Source organism: Pholcus phalangioides, unplaced genomic scaffold, assembly GCF_987345545.1.
Source record: "Pholcus phalangioides strain wild (caught in Gottingen) unplaced genomic scaffold, Ppha-v1.0 ptg000007l_1, whole genome shotgun sequence".
Lineage (NCBI taxonomy): Eukaryota > Metazoa > Arthropoda > Arachnida > Araneae > Pholcidae > Pholcus > Pholcus phalangioides.
In genome coordinates, this window is record NW_028301600.1 from 60,335,429 (window position 1) to 60,356,614 (window position 21,186).

Sequence of the window (21,186 nt, forward strand, 5' to 3'; positions counted from 1 at the left end):
CCGACGTGTTCGATCGCATCCACCTCAGTGTACCACTTCACGTGATGACAGGCGTATTGTGCGTATGGCAGTGACGGATCGCTCAGCCACATCACGAACCATAGCACAGCACATTCAGTCTGTACCGCATCATCCAGTGTCTGCGCGTACCATTCGACGCCGTTTACAGCAGAGTGGTCTGTCCGCAAGACGTCCATTGCTTCGTCTACCCTTGACGCAGAACCACAGACGTCTCCGCCGCCAATGGTGCGATGAAAGAAGGATGCGGACGGCACAATGGAATGAAATTGTCTTTACTGACGAGTCACGCTTCTGTCTGCAACACCACGATGGTCGGATTCGAGTCTGGAGACACCGTGGAGAGAGGATGCTGAACAGCTGCGTTATGCACCGCCACACTGGTCCTGCATCGGGTATTATGGTATGGGGCGGTATTGGATATCACTCTCGCACTCCTCTAGTACGCATTTCCGGTACTTTAAAAAGCCAGCGCTACATCTCCGAGGTGTTGGAGCCAGTTGTCCTTCCTTACCTTCAGGGCTTGCCCACAGCCATATTTCAACAGGATAATGCGCGACCACACGTGGCACGCATTGTCCAAAGGTTCTTCGTCAATCGCCAGATTGAATTGCTTCTCTGGTCAGCTCGCTCTCCGGATCTTTCGCCGATAGAAAACATGTGGTCCATGGTTGCTCAACGATTGACCCAGATTACATCCCCAACTGCCACACCAGATCAACTTTGGCAACGCGTGGAAGCTGCTTGGTCTGCTGTACCCCAAGAACACATCCAAAGTCTCTTTGAATCAATGCCGAGGCGTGTGGCAGCGGTGATCTCCAACAATGGCGGCTAATCTGGCTACTGATTTTGGCAGGAACCACACTTCACAGAAGTCTATAAATTTAATCATTTGATGCTTGTTCAACATGTTATCTACAAAATAAATATTGTTGCGATATCTCTTGTCTTTCTTGGTGTTGCAATTTGGGTGGCCAGCAGTGTACAACATATAATAAATAGTAAACACAAAAACAAAATACACATACAATACAGACAATATACAAGAACATATATATCACCATTCATGTATTAGCCCAAGGGATTACATAATCCGTCCAGGGCATATTGATACTATAGTATATAGTGGGGTTGACAACAGACCAATGATGTATATATAATTCAAGAAATAATATTCAGTCCTCATTACATTCGTAAAGAGAAAAAAAAAATTCATGTATAAATTATTATTCAATTGCATTGATTTTGTTTATCAGTAGTTTTTTAAATTTGTGCAGTGATTTTTCTGATTTTATTTCGTCATTCAATCTATTATATTCCTCAGGTGCTATGTATATGAATTGTTTTTGTATTATGGTTTTGTTTGGTTTAGGTATGGCGTATTGAATTCCATGTTGCCTTGTTTGTCTGTTGGCATTTAATTTTGAACCAATCTGGATTTTTCTGAATAAAAAATATTTTGTAAAGATAGAGCATATTAGAGTTTATTGATGTTAAATCTATAATCATTGTAACAGTCTTGGATTGTATTTATTTTTTCAGATATATTATTCACAACTTTTCTCAGTGTGTTTCTTATTATATTTGAGTCATAATCACTGCCCCATACCGATATACCATATTGTATGACTGGTAAAATCCAGGCGAAATAAATTGTACTGAGAAATTTAGGGGATAAATAATATTTTTCAAGCAGTAAATCCTGGTAATGATGTATTTTAGTTTATTACTTATTATAACCATTTGAGATTTCCATTTAAGGTTTGCATTGAAAACGATTTCTAGATAGTTTAAATTCAAGATAAATGGAAGCCAAATTAAATTATGATGAAGAAACTGAACAGAAACTGTAGAAATTATTTGAAAAAATATTTTCATAAAAATATCGCAATTCAAGTATTATCAAGGTTTTTACTTTCATTTTATTGCTCTCTAATCTTCAGATTACAAGGTACTTCCCCTTTTTTAAGCAAGACAAGCAAAAATTTTTAAACAAATTTTGACTTGATAAATAAGCAATGTCTGGCAATACCAGCAAAAAATTTTAAAGTTTTATTAACTAATTTTTGCCTGATAGACTATATATTTCTCACGATACGAGTATTTATTCATTTATTGGAATTTAATACGAGTAATAAGCCTACCAAAATCTCCCAGATGAGGACTAGCAAATAAGAGGCTTTGCATATTAGCATTGTCTGTCAAGTGTTGCATGATCCCAACTGTCTTGAGTAGTTCAAAATCCTGGCCCAAGCAATCTTCACGACTGCTTTAAAATTTTAATGAAAGGTCGAACTAAAAAAATATTGTATTCATATGTGTATCAATGAAGTTTCCAATATGGTGGCACCCTTGTTTGACTTGGAGCCTTTTTCCTGGGCCTTACTAGCCTATTTGTTAAAAAGCCACTGACTACGGAAGTGGTATACTTAGTATGAAAAGCCGATGAAAAACTGTGTCTCACCCTCTTGCTGTGCATTGATGTAAGTGGAGATTTCGTATCATTTTATATCATTTTAAAAACACTTGATCCTTCTATATGAAATAGATAAAACTACAACAATAATAAATCAACCTCACCCTTATCTTTGAAAAGAATCATGCTGGAATGAAGAAGATTGTTAAAAAACAAACCATTTGAGTTTACATTATTTTGTATGGGAAAGATTGTTTTGATATAACAAGTGTTTTGGATCGCAACCACGCTCATGGAACAAATTATGCTCTTAAACAAAAGTTTCACTGTATATCTACATTTTTAAATTATTTATATCATTATTTAAAAAAATTCATTCATCCTAAAAATGTTTTTCTCTGTAAAGTATTTTGTTTGTCAAAATAGTGAGATATCTGTATAAAAACCACCCATCACACCAGCACACACTTTCAAATCTTTTATTTAAAATTAAAAATCTATTTCAATAGGAGTAAAATCTTTTCAGAAGAAAATAGAAAATTTTTTCAGTAAATCATCATAGGAAATTATATTGCTCATATGAAGCTTTGGGATTGGGAAAATGAGAAGAAAGCTTAGAAGGGAAATAAATTAAATAAAAATACTGCATTAAAATAATAGATAAAATTTACTTAAACAATGACCTCACCAGTGGTCGAAGATCAGGATGGTAGAGAACATAACCATTATTGGTTACTACAAATGAATATCCATTGACTCCAAGCTGAAAAAGAAACAACAAAAAACTATTCAACGCCTAATCAGATATATATTTTGACATTTTTAACATTTATATCATGAATATCAAATATGGATGTTAATACAAGATTCCTCGAAACACTCAGGGGTGGTTTGAGCAAGGATGCAAAGGGTGCGGCACACCCGGATGGCAGGTTGTAAGGGACGGCAGCATAGGTGAAGATAGACTTGGAAGTCTGAGGGGGCACGATGATGATGATGATGGCAATTCATATATGCATATATATACATTAGATCAGTCGACTTCAACTTTGAAGCTGGGGGGCAATGCCCCCCCCCCTACACCTCCGTATCTCCGCCCATGGGCGGCAGCGAAGACTTTGGTTAAGAGCCCAAAATTTAACACCGTAAAAATTCACATGATATCACGCTTTTGAGTCATACCTCGACAACGGAAACGTTGAGAAAATAGACAGTGTCTCTGACCGTAATACCAGAAACAAGAATGTAAGCTATCGGGGCATATCAAAACAAAATCTGTACCCGTGCATGACTTATTTTTTGCACTTCCTGCTAATTTCCCCCCATAGCCCTACATCCTGTGTCAGGGCCCCTAGGTTGGAATCTTTCACAGGACCCAAGCCCGATTTTCCTTGAGGACCCTTCTAGTTAATTTATAGTGTGAAAAAGAAGAAAAATTATATGGATTTAGTTCCGGGACTCCAAGCTGGAGCCCTGTCAGCCCTCCGATTGGGGGTCATGCCCCTCCCTCATGACTTTTGCAAACAATTCCTAACAAAAAAAATTTTCGCGATTTCATCTCGGATTTTGCACCCCTCCGAGCAGACAGAAAATATTTTCTTTGACTTTTTTTTACCCATTAACATCAAACTTTGCACCCCTCTTGAGTGTTGCCCAGTATGGTTGCAATGAGTTACATGGCCAAGTGCCGCCCTGTACTTTATCACAAAGGGCAAGTGTGCATTTTGGTTCCCTCACCCAGAATTTGTCCCAGAATAGTCAAATGAAAGCAAAGGAAAAATTTCGCTTCTCACTTGTCCGGTCCATGGAATACCAAAACACCTTTGAAAAAATTTCTTAATAAAAATAACCTCGTTATATATCATCTTCACAGGGTAAGTGATGATTGCCTACACAAATAAGTGTTCTTTCAAGGATTAAGTTATCTGACATTATTAATAATGGTAAAGTAATTCTGGAACAAAAAAAAACCAGAAAAATCTACTTCAAAAGCAGGATGTATGGTCACACACATTTTACACGGTAAATTGATGTGCGGTGGCTTTCTTCTGGAAAAAACTAGGTTTATCTGAAAGTCCCCTTCACTGAAGCCCTGTCAGCATCGTGCCAGGGTCACCATTAGGGGTGGCATATGAGGCTTTGCACCCGGGTGGCAGGTAAGCGTGAGCTGCCCCTGGAAAAACTGGTTATATTTTTGGAGATGATTTCATTTCTAAAAATATAACCAGTGTTTCAAGGAATCTTGCATTAACAAGTGGCAGTGCCGTCTCAAGGCACGGCCTAGGGGCCTCAAGAGAAGAGAGGCCTCGGTAAAATGAGATGTACAGTAGAGTCTTGTTTATCTGACATCCCACAGAAAAAAAAACCCCAAAAACACATCAATCTGCAACAACAACTGCAAGTTGCGAGCGTGAGCGTAGTCTATTTTTTGTTGCTCCCGTCTCTACCACAGCTAATTAGTTACCCCGACTGTTCAGTGGCACACCCCTCTACATCATGATGATCAGTATGAAATAACTGGCGAAGAAATGGTCGCTATTGTCAATTGTGATGGCAACGAAATTGAAGAGCAAGATCAAGCACCAACTGTTCAGCTTCTCCGAATTTCACACAATGACTAAGGCTCTAGAAACTGGGAATAAATACATTGAGTAACAAGAAGAAGCTACAGGAATCGACATAATAATGCTTCAAAGATGGCAAGACTTGGCAGGGAAGAAACAGCACTCATCAGGAAAGCAGACTACAATCAAAAATTTCTTTAAATCATCACAGGACTGAACTTTTTAAGTATACTGTATTTAACTTCAGAATATTCTGTAACTGTTAATTTTCTGTAATCAGTCAATTTTTCTGTTGTTTTGTTGTAAAACATGATTATTAGGTTCATAATGTGTAAAATTTTAACATAGTTTGACGTTTAATAGGCTTTTTCCTAACACCTCCCTATTATCAAACATTTTCCCTTATCCCACATTTTACCTTCTTGTTTATGTCGGATAAGCAAGACTCTACTGTAGTTGAATTTTTCGAGTTTTTCAGGTAGGGCCTCAGAAAAATCACTTGGCTTGGAGGCCCATGATGCTCTTAAGACGGCCATGACAAGTGGAGTGGACATTTCTACATAGAATATGAATGTTCTGTTCAGGGCCGTCTTAAGACCATCATGGGCTCCTGAACCAAGTGATTTTTCTAAAGCCCTACCCGGCAAATTCTTGAAAAATTCAACTACTTTTAATTTTTGTGCCCGAATGGGCCTATGCATTAAGAGCACTGGTTTTGTTATTACCCATTAACTCTTTTTGAACAAAAAAAGAAAAAAAATTATATGCTGAGAGCATATATAGTACACATAGGCCTATATAATACCAGGTGGTAAGAACATCAACATTTTATGAAAAACACTGCAAACATTACAAAAAAAACACTCTTTATATGCAGTTAGTACCGAGTTCACAAAAAAGTTGTGAAATAAACTCAAAAGCTGTGTGCTTGGAAATTTCCAAGTTTCGTGAGACAATAATTTTTGTCTGTGGCTTACATTGACAAAAACTTATTCTTGTGAATGAGATGTTCTGTATATCACCAGTTCATTAGTCCATCCTAATTATTGAAGCAGAAATCAATTAGAATGAAATTAAAAAATATGTTCCTGTAAAACTATTCCAGACTTTGCATTGACAAAGTTTTTAAACACTATAAATAGCAGGAATGGCAAATCAAAGTTTACAGTTCTGACTTACATTTCAGCACACACTGAGTGTCATTTTCAAGAGTAGGAATAGATAATTAAAAATGGACAGTAAGATCTTGCTGATCTCAGGGTCGTCTTAAGAGTATCATGGGCCCCCGGGCCAATGGATTTTTCTGAGGCCATACCAAACAATTTCTCGAAACTTTCAACCAGATCTCATTTTTCTGAGGCCCCTCTTTGCTTGTGGCCCCCGGGCCGTGCCCGGGTGGGCCCATGCCTTAAGACGGCACTGGCTGATCTAGGGTTTCTATCAGGACCAGTCTGACACTTCTTTACAGGTTGCTTAGTGGACAGAATGGTGCAGTACATCTGATCTGTTTTTTTTTATTGTTTTACTATTATTTATTTTACTATCATATTTTATACAAAATTTTATTTCATACTCAGATGGTAATTCAAGCCTTTTATAACATATGTTAACTGATGGGGTTTTCGGCACACTGTTGGATGCCCTTTCTTCAGTGTCCCACCAGTTTAAATTTCTCTTCCAGTGATAATTCAATATGACACTGTCTCCAAGTTAGCCAGATCTTAAGGTCAATTAAACACATTGGTGCACACAATATTTCCTCAAGGGGGTGGGGGAGAAGAAGTTAAATTTTTCCTCCTTCAAATGTATATCACCATTTTGTACATTAGAATAGGGATTAACCAATGGGTCACTTCCCTAAACAGAAAAATTAGTCATTCTATTTTGTAGTTGATTGGGTTTATTTCTGTTAACATATATAATGGGGGGGGGGGAACATGAAGAACCCCTTATGATTTAATTTTTTTACTCTGGTGCAAATGCAAATGCAAAGAAAAAAGACAACAATAATAATCTCAGCTCAAGGAAGGGGAGAATAGGTTGAATCCCGAAAAATTGAGTCTTTATTAAGTTAAGTATGATTATTTATACTTTTTATTCCTTCCTTTGTGACAATGGTGCCCATAGTGGGCTGAAAGGTATGTCAGGACTTTACACTTTTATTTCCCATTTCTACTGGTTATAGTGTTTACTAAAAATATGTGTTTGTTTATAAATGTCATATCGAGAACAAGTTACAGTATTTCATTATCAAAATCTAAAATGTTGATATAAGATTTATTACCTTGTAGGGGGGAGTCAACTTTATGATTTCCCTGATGGGAACATCTGTTCCAGCAACACCAACAATATTTGCTACTCTCATCTATTTAGAAAAAAATCATGAATGAACTCGTATGATTTCATCACTTATGAGTTCCGTAATTATTTGTAAATAATTAACAAATTTATTACACACACATATAATAAAAATGGATTGAAAAAAACCCCCATAAAAATGTTTATTATATCAATCAGAGCCACAGACATGAAGAAAACATTGGGATTGGGACTGAAAGTTACCAGTCATCCTGTATATACAGGACTCAAGCTATACAGGATGAGGGAGGGGGCATGCATTGCATTGTATGTTCACTAATTATTGGGAGGGGGCTCAAATTGGCTCAGCCTCAGGTTCTGGTGCCTATGATATCAATCCAAGCAGTCAACCACCTCTCACTGCTAACAAGTTGTATACGTTCATTATAGTTATTGATGAGGTGATACTGATCTGCCCATCCTGGAAGGGGGGGGGGAGATGAAGAGGTATATTAGATACAGTGATTAGTGGATACCAGATGACAAAAGATGCAGAAAAGAATATATATAGCATATTTTCTCAAAAACCGAATGTGGTGCACTGTGATGAGTTATATATAGGTGATATGTTATATCAGCAAGACATTATACCTTCAGAGAGAGAGAGAGAGAGGAGTCCTTGATAAAAAAAAAATTGCAAATAGGCAAACCATGCCAATCAATCTTACACTTGTCACCAAGGAACTCGTTTATTGAGTTCCTTGAACAATGAGCCACCATCAATAATCAGGGGTAGTAAGATATTACAATGTCTTTATCAATCCATAAAAAACAGATAAAGTGATATTTAAAAAAAAATAATACCAGAAAAATTTTGAGTACATTATGAGTGTTGTGTTTTCTTATGATTATGTGCACACATGTCCAAGCTAACAATTAACTTTCTCATCAAATTGTGGGAAAATATCAGAACATTTGTCCTAGATCTGAATGGATGGTGGTTAGTCTCAGATCCTGTGATAAAGGACATTGTGAAAAATAATCTGCTCTCACAGCCTGGTCTTTCTTTAGAGACTATTAAAAGTCCTCTCCAGGGGTCCTTCATCTGAGCTTATTATGGTGTCACAACAGTTCAGTGTGAGACAATGTAGCACAGCGACAATTCAGCATAAGACAATTTAGTGCAGCAACAATTCAGCGCAGTGATTGTGTTTTCTAAATAAAAACTCTGTTTTCATTTTTTCCAGACTTAGGACTGCCGTACATACTTTCAAAATTCTTTAAAATCATTTTGAAAATAAGGTGTGGTTAGAATTTTCTGACACAAATATAACCTTCCAATCCAGGTGTCTTCGAAATAATTTACAATATCCTGTAAATCTTCATTGTCTCTGTAGTAATCGCTATCTAGCAAATATTCAAACTTTCCATCTTTGTTTCTGGCTGGTTCCAATGCTAATGCAGATAATTTTCTAATATTCAATGTAAAATCACTGTCTGTCAAATATTTAACTTGCAATCCACTTGTCTGCACTCGATGTCATAAACACTGTGAAAAACGGAAAGAACAGCCTCTTTGTTTGCATTGTGGAAATGCTTGCTTCATAGCAGATAGGGATGCATGTTCCTATTTTATAAATTATTTTATTAACCATATTATTTTTTCCATTAATATTTTTATTATGATTATTTTTCGAATAATTGGACATGTAATAGGACTGACTGAAGTGCTTGCAAAATTACGGGGGGAAAAACAAATCAGACTGTATTTATGATCGTCAAATTAATATAATCATAGTAAAATAAATCCTATATTTAAATCTTGTTTCCTGTTCTCATTTCAATAATTTTGTGTCTTTCTCAGTAAGAAGGGTCTCTCCTCCTTACAGAATTTCTTTTTCTCTCTATCTCACAAGAATGGCATAAATTCAGCTATCTATGTTCTTTTCCAAGATAATAATTATATAACCAGGAATAAATGAAGTGTGAAAAATTTTATATTTTTCTCGGTATTATAATTTTAAACAATCCAATATAAGTTTTGAATTTGAAAAAAAAATCTATTTAGCATAATGTCTTCAGTTTATTTTAATAGTCTGATTTTTTTACATTCAAAAAAGATTTTAGTAGTAATACATACTTCCCGTGTCCTTTCCACCCATATGTTCTTGCTGCTTCTTATTTTTTCTGTCACATTCTGAAAGTCACAAAGTACCAGAAATGTTCAATAAGCTTAATAAAATTTAAAGATATGCTTTGGCTTAAAGAATGGAAATGCACATGTAATTTTTAACATAAATACCTATTTGATTATACATAGAATTTTTTTTGGCTTAACCCGGGAGAACTCACTGCGTGAGATTTTCTCTCATTCCATGAAATATTTTGCTTCCTGCTCAAAACTCAGAAAGGTCGGTGTTCCTGCTCTTGTTTTGATAATCAGTACGCTTCAAGTGACAGTAAGTATCAGTTTGTCATATACTGTGTCAAAGAGTGAGAGTTTTTCTCCATGCTTGAGTTCTCGTGCACTAGCAAACCAAGCGAATTCCTCCAGGTTAAAAAGAAAAATCAAAAACGGAAGCATATTAATTTGAAAACTGTTCCAATTACCTGTAAAACTGTTCCCTTGTATAAAGCCTTGGCCAAACAATATCGAATAAATAAATAAATAAAATAAATACAGTAATTGGAACAGAACACAAGGGAACGAACAATATACTACATAATGAACTTTATAGCTCCTTATACATAAGAAATCCTTAAATTTGATCCTCATCACCTAAATTTGATCCTCATCACCTAAATTTGATCCTCATCACCTAAATTTGATCCTCATCACCTAAATCAGATCCTCATCATTCCCATCTGATGCATCACAATCAGCTACATCAACTAGTTTATTATTGTCATTGACTCACTCTTCATCATTTTGATTTGAATTTAGAGGAATTGTGTGTGGGTAATTCGTTAAAATCCATAATACTATCCATGTATAGAACCTCCTCCCCATTATTTTTGGGACCAACTTGGTGGCAAAAAAGGGGGTTCCTTACACATGTTAAAATACTGTGTTTCATGGGCTGTCCACCGGGTCCTCTAGTGTAAAGTGCCCAGTGGTGCCAGAGATGATTCTTATCATTTTTTTTGTTTTTCACGCTATAAATTCACTATAGAGGGGCCCACTAAAGATCCTAGCCAAGGGTGGGGGCTCTGCTGAAATATGTGAGGGCCATGAAGTGTTTCTTGCTTTTTGACATAAATATTATATTAGTTTTCTCCTTAATTTTGTCAATAAGTGATTGCTAAAACTTAATTCAAAAGAAACTTGAGAACTTCACACCTCAAGTAAAAGAAACTGTGAAAAGAAATGTGATGGTGTAACACAAATTTTAAAATATATAAATGTGAATTTCTAATGTGCAATGTGAAATTAAAGAATATCATTGCTGTAGTTATGCATAGTTGGCTTGTGATGGATAGGCAAAGTTTACTTACCGAAAAATTCCTGCGGTCAAAGATAGGTGTAGAAACTGTTGTCATCAACTGAACGGTCTGAATAAAATACAACAGCATATAAAAATGAATGCAGTTCAATGATTTGAACATAATTTTGGATAAGAGATAAATTTGTTAATAAGAAATTCCTTCCTACACAAATACACATATTGATTATTGAATGATTACAAAAATTTGCTTTATATTTATTATTATTTTATGATTTGCATGTTTGATTTCCTATGAAATGATTACAGAAATATTATAAAATTGATGTAGTACACAAAGCAAATATAGTATACCAATAAATTTTAACATTTGTTTAGAAAAATGTTATTGGTGTTTTTTTCAGTAATTTTTCTTTCTTTTTTAGTAATTGGAATCTGATGGCTAATTAATCCTACATAAGTAGGATTCATGCACAAAGGCAATACAAGACTTGTCCTGGTGCTCAGCAATCACTATCAATGACAATGGAATCCGTTTTCAATGTCAAATACTACACAATACAAATACAACGCCTTAACAGGCGAAATGCCCAATGAGGTGGCTGAGACTGCCTAAGACAAATTGATGTCTTCGCCTATCATGGGCTTGCAAATATCAAACTCAGAGAAGGTCAGGATTGCAATTAGATACTTGGGCAGCTGGAATAAGCCTACACCAGTAGTCTAACTATATAGCTGGTTTTAAACACACACACACACTTTCCAAAGTAATGCCATGGAAATCGATAGGCAAATATTTTGATCTAGGTAGAGTCCTCAGGATATCACTTTTCCAGGTGGCCCATGGTGGTGTTTAGACACGCACAGTCCTGAACAGGACCACTATAGCCGGTACTGACCGCAGTGACGAGGGCTTTCAGACAAACTGTGTGCTAGAGATTGAGCTGTATGTCTGTGTGCACAAGAACGGTCGGGTCGATAGTCTTGGTTAATTCAATTGAAATTGGTGAAAGGTCGGGTTGTCAGGAGCATCTTAACTAAACTCTGAGTCAGTGGAGCATCCTGTAACATTCAGTGCTGAGAAAAGGAGTATTTACAGACAGGGCTTGACCAGCCGGGGCAAGCATACATTATGGTACATCCCTTGCAATGTTGAAGGGTAAAGTTTGCCCGACCCCTCTCAGATATGGCACCTGGGGTCCCAGATCTGCCTACTCCTACCTAGTTGTGGCCTTGTTTACAGACAGAACTACAACTAGGGGGAAGGAGTGCTTCGGACGCAAGACCGGTGGGGTTGCCAAATTTCAAATTGACTTTCTTTGAACTCTCGTTCAACACTGGGGGGGGGGGGAAGAGAGCCAAAATACATACTTGCCCAGCTGACCAAGTATGTAGTTGTGGCTATAGAAATGCCTAAAGGCACTGTTAACTGATTCTTCATTTTACACAAGAATCATAATAATATAATGCGTTTGTTAGACACAATTGTGTCTAGTAGCACAAAGATATAGATCTATATCGTAAAATTTCAGTTTCCAATATAGATCTATATTGGGCCACGATATCGTTCTAGCTAAAAAAGGCATAGTCGGAGATAAATAGATCTATATCGTGAATGTGATATATCGAAATACTTCAAATTTTGGACGATAGATGGTGCCCTTTTGGGAGAAATAAAAAAAAGTGTAATTAACTGGAGTTGGGTGGATTTGAACCCATGTACCCTGAACACTGCCTATCTACAACGCCATATCTTACCAACCCACCACTACAGTACTGCTTATTGGTTGTTATTATAACATTAATTTACAAGTAATGTTTTTTTTTTACTTGTATTTTCAATCAAATTTATTCATTTTCATGTATTTACAAAAATTACAAAATAGAAATTGCGAGACATATTTATCATTTTGAGGCAGATAATTGAAAAATTATATATAACACAAGAAACAAATTAATGTATTGTGTAATATATTTATTATTTATTTATGCTAATAAAACAAAAAATACAGAATAAAAAATATGCAACACAAGAGAGTTAAAATTCTCAAAGTATGGTAAAAAATGAAAACATCAAAAGGAAAAAAAATAAATAATTTTTAATAACAAAAACAAGAGCAATTTTTTTAAATTAAAAAATATGTGCAATTATAAAATGGCAATTAAAGTTACGGTGGATAAGTTCTCGCTCCTCCTAAAATACCAACATCTACGATGTAAAACATACACAGTAAGGATTCTATTATAACTGACGAAATGATTTTGATATATCAACATAATTAATCCTATTAAAATCAAAATTTCATATGAAAAATTATTCATTCAAACGTTTTTAATTTCTATTCAAACAAAAAATTGTACGCTCGACTTTAAATTTTCTACAAATTTTTATTTGAAGGCAATATTTTTATTTAAAGGCACACAATATGGTGATATATCAGCATATTGTGTATCTGGTATATATCTTTGTCAGGTTCACGATATAGATGTATGTCATGTTCAGGATATAGAGCTATGTCTTCTTTGATAGATCTATATCAGGTCTATATCGAGAATCTGATATAGATCTTTGTCAGGTTCACGATATAGATCTATGTTTTTCAAACTATATTAAAATAATTTATTGTCCCAAGTTGTTGTCCTTCAAAGTAGAGATTATTCACAAGGAATCAAATACATATTCGGCTGAAAAATGAAAGACTTGATCAATTAACATCATAAATAATTTGCACCATATAAGACGAGATCGTTCTATATCATAGTTATGACATCTGATATTCCTCTGACATTTCGATATATAACGATATGGTCCAAATATTGTACTATATCGTTGTGCTACTGGGGATGGAAATCACCTCTGGCAACCACAAGGTTACTGGAAATCATTCAGAGCTTTAGCGGTAGCATCAAAGGTTTATGATGGGTTGGGGAGAAAAACTCGGGAAGTGTTTCCTATATGTTTAGCTTCAGAACCATCTCTTTTCTATTCACCTCTATTGCTTTTGACTTCTTCGGTCACTGTCCATTTCGAAATGCCTGAACGTTCCCTGTTAATGTCTGGATGTATCCTCCCATCTAGTTGTTGTTCGAAAGCCATGAATCATTGCTTCCAAGAGACTCAAGCTGCCACTTGCAACTTCTGCATTCATCTAACCGTGCCTTGACTACTTTGATATATATTGATGCTTGGTTATTTACTGTTTGGTCCACTAACTATAGCTATGGACACGGATTGCTCCAACCAGTCAGCATGGTATCCAGAGCATGACTGCCCTTCTTTATTACTCTCACCATCTTACAAGGCAGGCCGGTGCTGCCATCTATAAATGGTATTAAGTAGTAGATATATTCAATGCCCCCTTTTTCTTTCCAAGAAACATTAAAGTTCTATTATAATTAATGTGATAATGTGTGATAATGAATATTCAATTTATTGTCTATAACGTATGGGTTTAACTACAGTCCTCGCTGACTTTCTCAGGATTTGACCTGCTCCTGTAATTGTATCTGAAGTTGAAGATGTCATCTTTTTAACTGCCGTTAAAGGGTACAAATCTTCAACTGTTCTGGTTCTGGTGATCTTCTCATTAGTTGTTCTGTCTTCTCTTATGTGGTGTCTATTTCTTCGATATGTACCTCCTTCTTTTCCCTCGATGATATAGGAACAGGGTTTTGGTCCTGTCTTGGTTATGACACCTTGTTGCCACGGTTCACAAGGTCTTTTCTTGAACCAGACCCTTGTTTGAGTTCAGAATGATGCATTGCATGTTTGTCAAATCTTTCCTTATGATATGCTTGTCTAGTTTTCTAGTTTTCAAGATTTTACTGGCTTCAGCTGTAGAAAACTTTGGCTTGAGTTGGTGAGGATGAGTTGTCAAAAAGGATCTTAATCGTCTGCCCATCAGCAGTTCAGCCGGAGAAGGAAGATCCTGTGTAGGTTGTATCCTATAATCCAGTAGGACCATGTGTAGATCTTTACCTTCTTCTAGAGCTTTTGTGAGAGACTTCTTCAACGTTTGTACAGCTCTCTCAACTTGGCCGTTGCTTCTGGGAAAGTGAGGTGAAGTAATACTGTGTGTCACGTTCCACTCTTAGAAAAATTTTCGAAGACTTTCTGCATTAAATGGTGACCCTCCGTCACTCACCAATTCTTCTGGTATTCCATGCCTTGCAAAGTTGCTTTTCATCGCTTCTATTACTGCCTTTGCATTAGTACTCTTCATGTTTTTAACTTCTATGTACTTTGAGAAATAATTGATCATCAAAACATACTGTTGACCTCTTAAGTAGAAAAAGTCACATGCCACTTTTTCCCATGGTCTTAAAGGCAGAATTTGTTGGAACAGGACTTTAGAATTTGCCCTCTGATTTTGCTGACAGATTTTACATCTATTGATGTAGTTTTCCACATCGTCATTCATTTTTGGCCAGTAGAAATATTCTCTAGCTTTCAATTTGCAAGCAATAATACCTCGATGCGAGACATGCAGTTTTTCCAAGACTTATGGTCTTGCAACTTGCGGCACAACAAGTCTCTGGCCTCTGCATATTATTCCTTCTTTAGAATAATACAGCTCATCTCTACAGTGCCAGTAGGGCTGAACTGCTGCTCTGGTTCTACTCTTTTCTGGCCATCCCTTTTGAACATGATGAAGCACATCCTGCGGCTCTGCATCACTCGCTGTCATCAAAGCATATTCGTGCCACTTATTGGGTGTAGCACAAGCAAGGAGATTAATCGAGACAGCTGCTTCTTGCTCGTAATCCTCTTCAAATTTGTCATTTGGCGATTGAGCTCTTGACAAGGCGTCTGCAATCTTTAGCTCTTTACCAGGTATGAACATAAGTTCAACATCATATTTGTTCAATCTCAACAGCATGCGCTGAAGTCTGGGAGAGATTGTATCATATTGCTTTTTACTCAACCCTAGAAGGGGCTTGTGATCGGTCCCATAGATCACAGCTAACAGTTCTTTCTCGATCTGTGCATAGCGTGTTTGAGCTGCTGTAAGTGTAGCAGATCCATATGCAACTGGTTTGTTATTTTGTAGAACTGCTCCTAATCCATGCTGGCTGGCATCTACTGAAACAGTCACTGACTTTTTCACATCAAAATATTGTAGACATGGAGCTTGCTCTATCATTTGTTTTAATTTGTCAAAATCACGTTGGGTATTTTCATCCCACAGCCACTCAGTATCTTGTTTTAATAGCTGACGTAGCGAGTGAGTTAAACTAGACAAGTGAGGAGTGAACTTGGCTAGATAAGTTATCATTCCAAGAAATCTTTGTAGATCCTCACGACATTTGGGAACAGCAAACTTGTTAATGGACTTAACTTTTTTGGGATCTGGAGTTATTCCAGTATCAGACATTATATGTCCCAAATAATTGACTGATGTTAAGGCCAATTGTGTCTTTTCAATATTGAACTTAAGATCAGCTTCTCTGGCTTGTGTTAGGGTTTGACGGGGTAACATTGGCAAAATATGTTCTTGCATGGATGAAGATCCAAGGGCTATGTCATCAAAGTATGGATTTATTTCTAGATCATCTTCAAAAATTTCATTCATGGCCCTCCGAAACTCCTCTGGGGCATTGTTTAGTCCAAATGGTAAAACTAAAAGTCGATATCTTCCCCAAGGTGTGGTGAAAGTTGTTAAAAATGACGATTCTTCATCAAGTGGTAGCTGCCAGAATCCATTTTTTGCATCTAAGATTGTAAATACTTTACATCCTTGCAGCTTCGTTATCAGATTATCGGCTGCTGGTATTTGATAGTGAGGTCTTTGTATGGCATCATTTGATGGCCTTGGGTCTAGACAAATGCATAATTTTTTGGGTGTATTCACCACAACCATGTTGCTGACCCACTCAGTAAGTTCCTCTACTTTTGCAATTATTCCATTATCACTCATGCGTTTGAGCTCCTTTTTTCACTTTGCCATGAAGAGCCAATGGCACTTTTCCTGGAGCTGCCACATTTGGTGCATAAATTTTCTTTCAATTTAATTTTTACAGTACGTTTGAGTAGTCCCACACCAGTAAAAACATCTGAGAATTCTTTCATAACTTCTTCCGGTGTGCAAGGCCGTCTTAAGAGCATCATGGGCCCCCGGGCCAAGTGATTTTTCTGAGGCCCCACCTGGTTAATTCTAGAAAATTTCAACCGCATCTCATTTTTGTGGGGCCCCTCTTCGCTCGAGGCCCCCGGGCCGTGCCCGGGTGGGCCCATGCGTTAAGACGGCACTGCCGGTGTGTCACTCATATGTGAATTTCTGTTCATTTTCATAAGGTCATTCAATCTTTTAATTAGTCCCAATTCATTGCAAGAAACTAGGCCTAATATAGGGCAGGAGTACCGAGTTGTCACAAGAAATTTGAAACTTTTCTTCTGATTCTAAATCTCGTTCTGATAGTCCGAGAAATATTTGTCGAACTCACGCGAAGGATTTGTTCGAGCGATGTCGTAGCGCTTGCCGCTGCGGGCGCAATATCGAAGGATCGCAACTGCTTCTTCAATTCCTCTCCACACACATGACGAAAAAGAGCAGTTTTCGTAGTTTCTGCCTCCGAGCTGTATTTAAGCGCTTCTAAGTAACCCAACAAAAAAGTCTTCCTTCCAATACCTCCATACTTCGGACGGGTTTGCTCCGGCATCGAATGGCTGGATGATAGGCAGGCTGTTCGCCATCTTTTTCAGATCTTCTTTTAAGCGTAAATTCAAAAATATGTGAGTATTTTACTAACTGACACCATAATATATATTGATGCTTGGTTATTTACTGTTTGGTCCACTAACTATAGCGATGGACATGGATTGCTCCAACCAGTTAGCATGACATCCAGAGCATGACTGCCCTTCTTTATTACTCTCACCATCTTACAAGGCAGGCCGGTGCTGCCATCTACAAATGGTATTAAGTAGTAGATATATTACACACTTCATGTACAAGCTTTTAGCAACAAATTTGGCATATCTCTTATGGCTAGTATTAGAACTGGATTACACTATAAAAGTTTGATGAAAGATCTTTACAAAACTTGAAAAGAACAACAAATGAACGTATCAGTGCAAATATAGCAAAATAGGCTTATCGTTTTTTTTTTTAGTTTCATAAGTTTTGTAAAAGCTCTTTGATAAAACTTGAAAAATACTATCAGACATTCGTGGTGAAAAGGGAGGAAAGAAACTAAAAGTGAAGTTTGTTTGAATTTATACTCCACTGGCGTTTTGTCCGTAATCACAAGGCTGTCTTAAGAGCATCATGAGCCCTCGGGCTAAGTGATTTTTGAGGCCCTACCCAGAAAATTCTCGAAAAATTTAACTACCTCTAATTTTTCTGAGGCCGGGTGGGCCCATGCGTAAAGATGGCACTGCGTGATCATAAAGGGGTTAGGCCAAAGTTAGGCAAAGCGCAAATTGAGGCACGTGTTTGGGCAGCACTCTGTTTTGCGGCCAACGGAAATCAGAAGAACAGCGCAAATTGATACACGAGGCGACACTACGCTAAGCGTGTGTACGCGCGCACTTGTTGGCGCTGCTGTTGAGCCGCAGATTTTCGTGTCCCGCGCGCACGATTCTTCGTATTCGGTAGCCGCTGTGGTGGTCGAGTGGTCATAGTGACGGACTCGCATCGCGAGGACCCGGGTTCGAACCCCACCGTCGCCATAGTGGTGGTCGGCTGAAGTTGGTTTTCTGTGGTTCCCAGCTTCAAGGCGCGAATGCGAGCCGATCTCCCCGTTAAAAAGTCTCGCCACAGAGAGCAACTGACTTACAAACAGCACAAATTCAATCATAACACATCACTCGCTTCACTTCTGAAATATAGATGGCAGCACTGAAAAATCAAACACAACACTGCATATGCACTCAGACTGTTAGGTACACACACAGTTACACCTCCGGCACAACTCACTAGGTAGTAAATCGCCCATAAATGGTGATAGACCTGAGTTGTGCTCGGTATGAAAGAAAGAAAGGGGATTTTTAAAAATTAAACCGTCATTTTGATAGAGTTCGCATTCTCTTATGAAAAAATGTTTAATATCAACGTTATTTACATAACCACGGTATTATCAATTGTTTGTTTAATTCCTGAATTATTTTATTTCGTTCTGAATTTTTATTAAATATTATTGTTCTTTCCAAGGTTTTGACTTCATTAGCTCTAAATTTTTTTTCATTATGGAGTTATTTTTAATTTCGGAATTCATTTTGGGATTCATTAATTTCGGAATTCAGCATGAGATTCATAAATTTCGAAATTCATTATTGGATTCATAAATTTCGGAATTCAGTATGGGATTCATTAATTTCGGAATTCAGTATGGGATTCATTAATTTCGGAATTCATTATGGAATTCATTAATTTCAGGATTTTCATTGATACACCGAATTTTCACTAATTTTGTGATTGTTTCCAAATTTTATAAAGTCATTAATTCTGAATTTTAATTAATTTTTATGCATCCATAATTTTTATTAATTTTTAGAGAAAAAATCCAATTTATTTTTTTAATAGCCTACGAAATATTTCCCATTAAATTTCTGAATTCGGCTTTAATTCCGAATATTCATTAATTATGTGTATTATTATTATTATTTAATTGTAAAAAATTAAAACAATAATTCACCAAACAAACAATAATTCACCATTAATTATGATATTTTATCGATCGATAGAGGAATAATTTTTCATTAAATCTGAAATTTAATTATTAATTTCACTAATTCTGGTGTTTCATTAATCTAGTTGTTTTCCATTAAATATGAATTTCCAGCAGTTTTGGAATTATTTATTAATTTTTAATTGTGATCAATCCTTTCATTTGTTTCAACTTTTCACAAGTTCCAAATTTTCATTCATTATGGGATTAATATCGGAAATTAATTTCGGAAAAACTCCATCAATTAAATTCCATTAATTTCGGAATATTCATTCATTCCAATTTCTGTTAATTATATAATAATCTTTAATTTTATTAATTGTGATTCATTCTAAATTTTGATTTTTTTTATAAATTCTATATTTTCATTAATTTTTCATAAACCCTGAATTTTCATTAAAATTTTTATCCCTCCTAAATTTACGTTAATGTTTATCTATTTTCAATTTCGATTAATTTATGTAAATAGTTTTCATTAATTTATGTACATTCGTTATTTGTTATTTTAAGGAATAATTTATCAGAAAAAATCTGAATTTTCAATAGTTTTTAATTATTCATTAATTTCGAATTGTCATCAATGCTGATTGATTTATTTCTTTGTGTTCATGTTTTTATATATATACGGTATTTTAATATATTTTTCAGCGCATTCTCTCCCGTACTTTATATATTTTAATTAATGTTATGTATTCATTAATGTAAACTTTAATGACCAATATATAATATCCACTCTGGGAGCCTCCCAAATGCTTAGGTTGCAGTTCACGAAATCGTTTCATTTTGAAAACGCTCGTGCACTTGAAACGCGTTCCAATATGCGCATCCCCTCGCAACGCGTAGGGCGTGTTGACGTCATCGCACTCGGGTCCCTCGAACGCTGCACGCGACTCAATTTGCGCAAGAAGCGTGCATTGAGCGCCCCTTGAACAGGCCCATCATTTGGGGGGTTCAGCGGGAAGCGATTACCCTCCCCTCAGCTTTAAAAAATGCAATGGAAATGGACACAAACACTGTGAAATGCATAAATATATATATATATGTTACTGCCAAAGCCCGATATTGTCCACTTTGCGAACTGACCGGCCCAATTGATCCGGCTGATGTCCGAAATTTGGGCTTTTTCCGGCCCATATATGTCCATCCCTATATATGGATCACCAAGATACTACATCACTATTCAGATTGCTTTGATCGTTAGAGTTGCCATAGCTAATCATAATAATGAGGGTGACCGTATTTTCCTGCAAAACATGGGAAATCAGTAATTGTCACCCAAAAGTCACCAATATTCGACGAAATTGCCTGTTAAGGCAGAAAACTAACCAAAAATTTCTAAAATACCACAAATAGCTGTTTTCCCATCTCCAAGTTTGCAAAGATTTTCAGAATAAGTTTGTTTAAGGTGATTCGATAATTCCGAATATTTCTTCTTCTCATTAATCGATTGAAATTTAATTTTTCCATTCCCCCCACTCGACGTTTTTCCTCAAATGAAGGGAAAAAAAGACTGCTATATATACCAGAACATTTTGACATATTTATTTATAGTTTTACTTTGTCCTCTGAATGTATTTATTGTGAAAAACATAATTATGTACAATCGATCCCGCTTAGCACGACTAAAATTTTCGTGAATTTAACATTTTTCCTATATTGATAATCATGGGCGGAGATACGGGTAGGATGGGGGGTGTGATGATCCCGTAGCGTAAAAGGTGGAGTCGACAGATCTAATGTATAAATGCATATATATGAATTGACATCATCGTACCCC

At 36.4% G+C, this 21,186-nt stretch overlaps 1 protein-coding gene across 6 annotated transcripts in view; it reads right to left on the reverse strand.

Annotated features, from left to right (window-relative positions):
* stj (voltage-dependent calcium channel subunit straightjacket) overlaps positions 1-21,186 on the reverse strand; it is a 241,739-nt gene that overhangs the window by 57,426 nt on the left and 163,127 nt on the right. For all 6 annotated transcript variants that reach the window (XR_016192865.1, XR_016192864.1, XM_089233705.1 and 3 more), the window contains exons 16-19: positions 10,792-10,848; positions 9,437-9,493; positions 7,283-7,363; positions 3,123-3,197 (exon numbers count right to left, since the gene is read on the reverse strand). Coding sequence is in view for 4 of the 6 variants with exons in the window: in XM_089233705.1 (XP_089089831.1) it covers positions 3,123-3,197; positions 7,283-7,363; positions 9,437-9,493; positions 10,792-10,848 (270 nt within the window). In the remaining 2 variants the exon portion in view is untranslated. The remainder of the gene's footprint in view (positions 1-3,122; positions 3,198-7,282; positions 7,364-9,436; positions 9,494-10,791; positions 10,849-21,186) is intronic.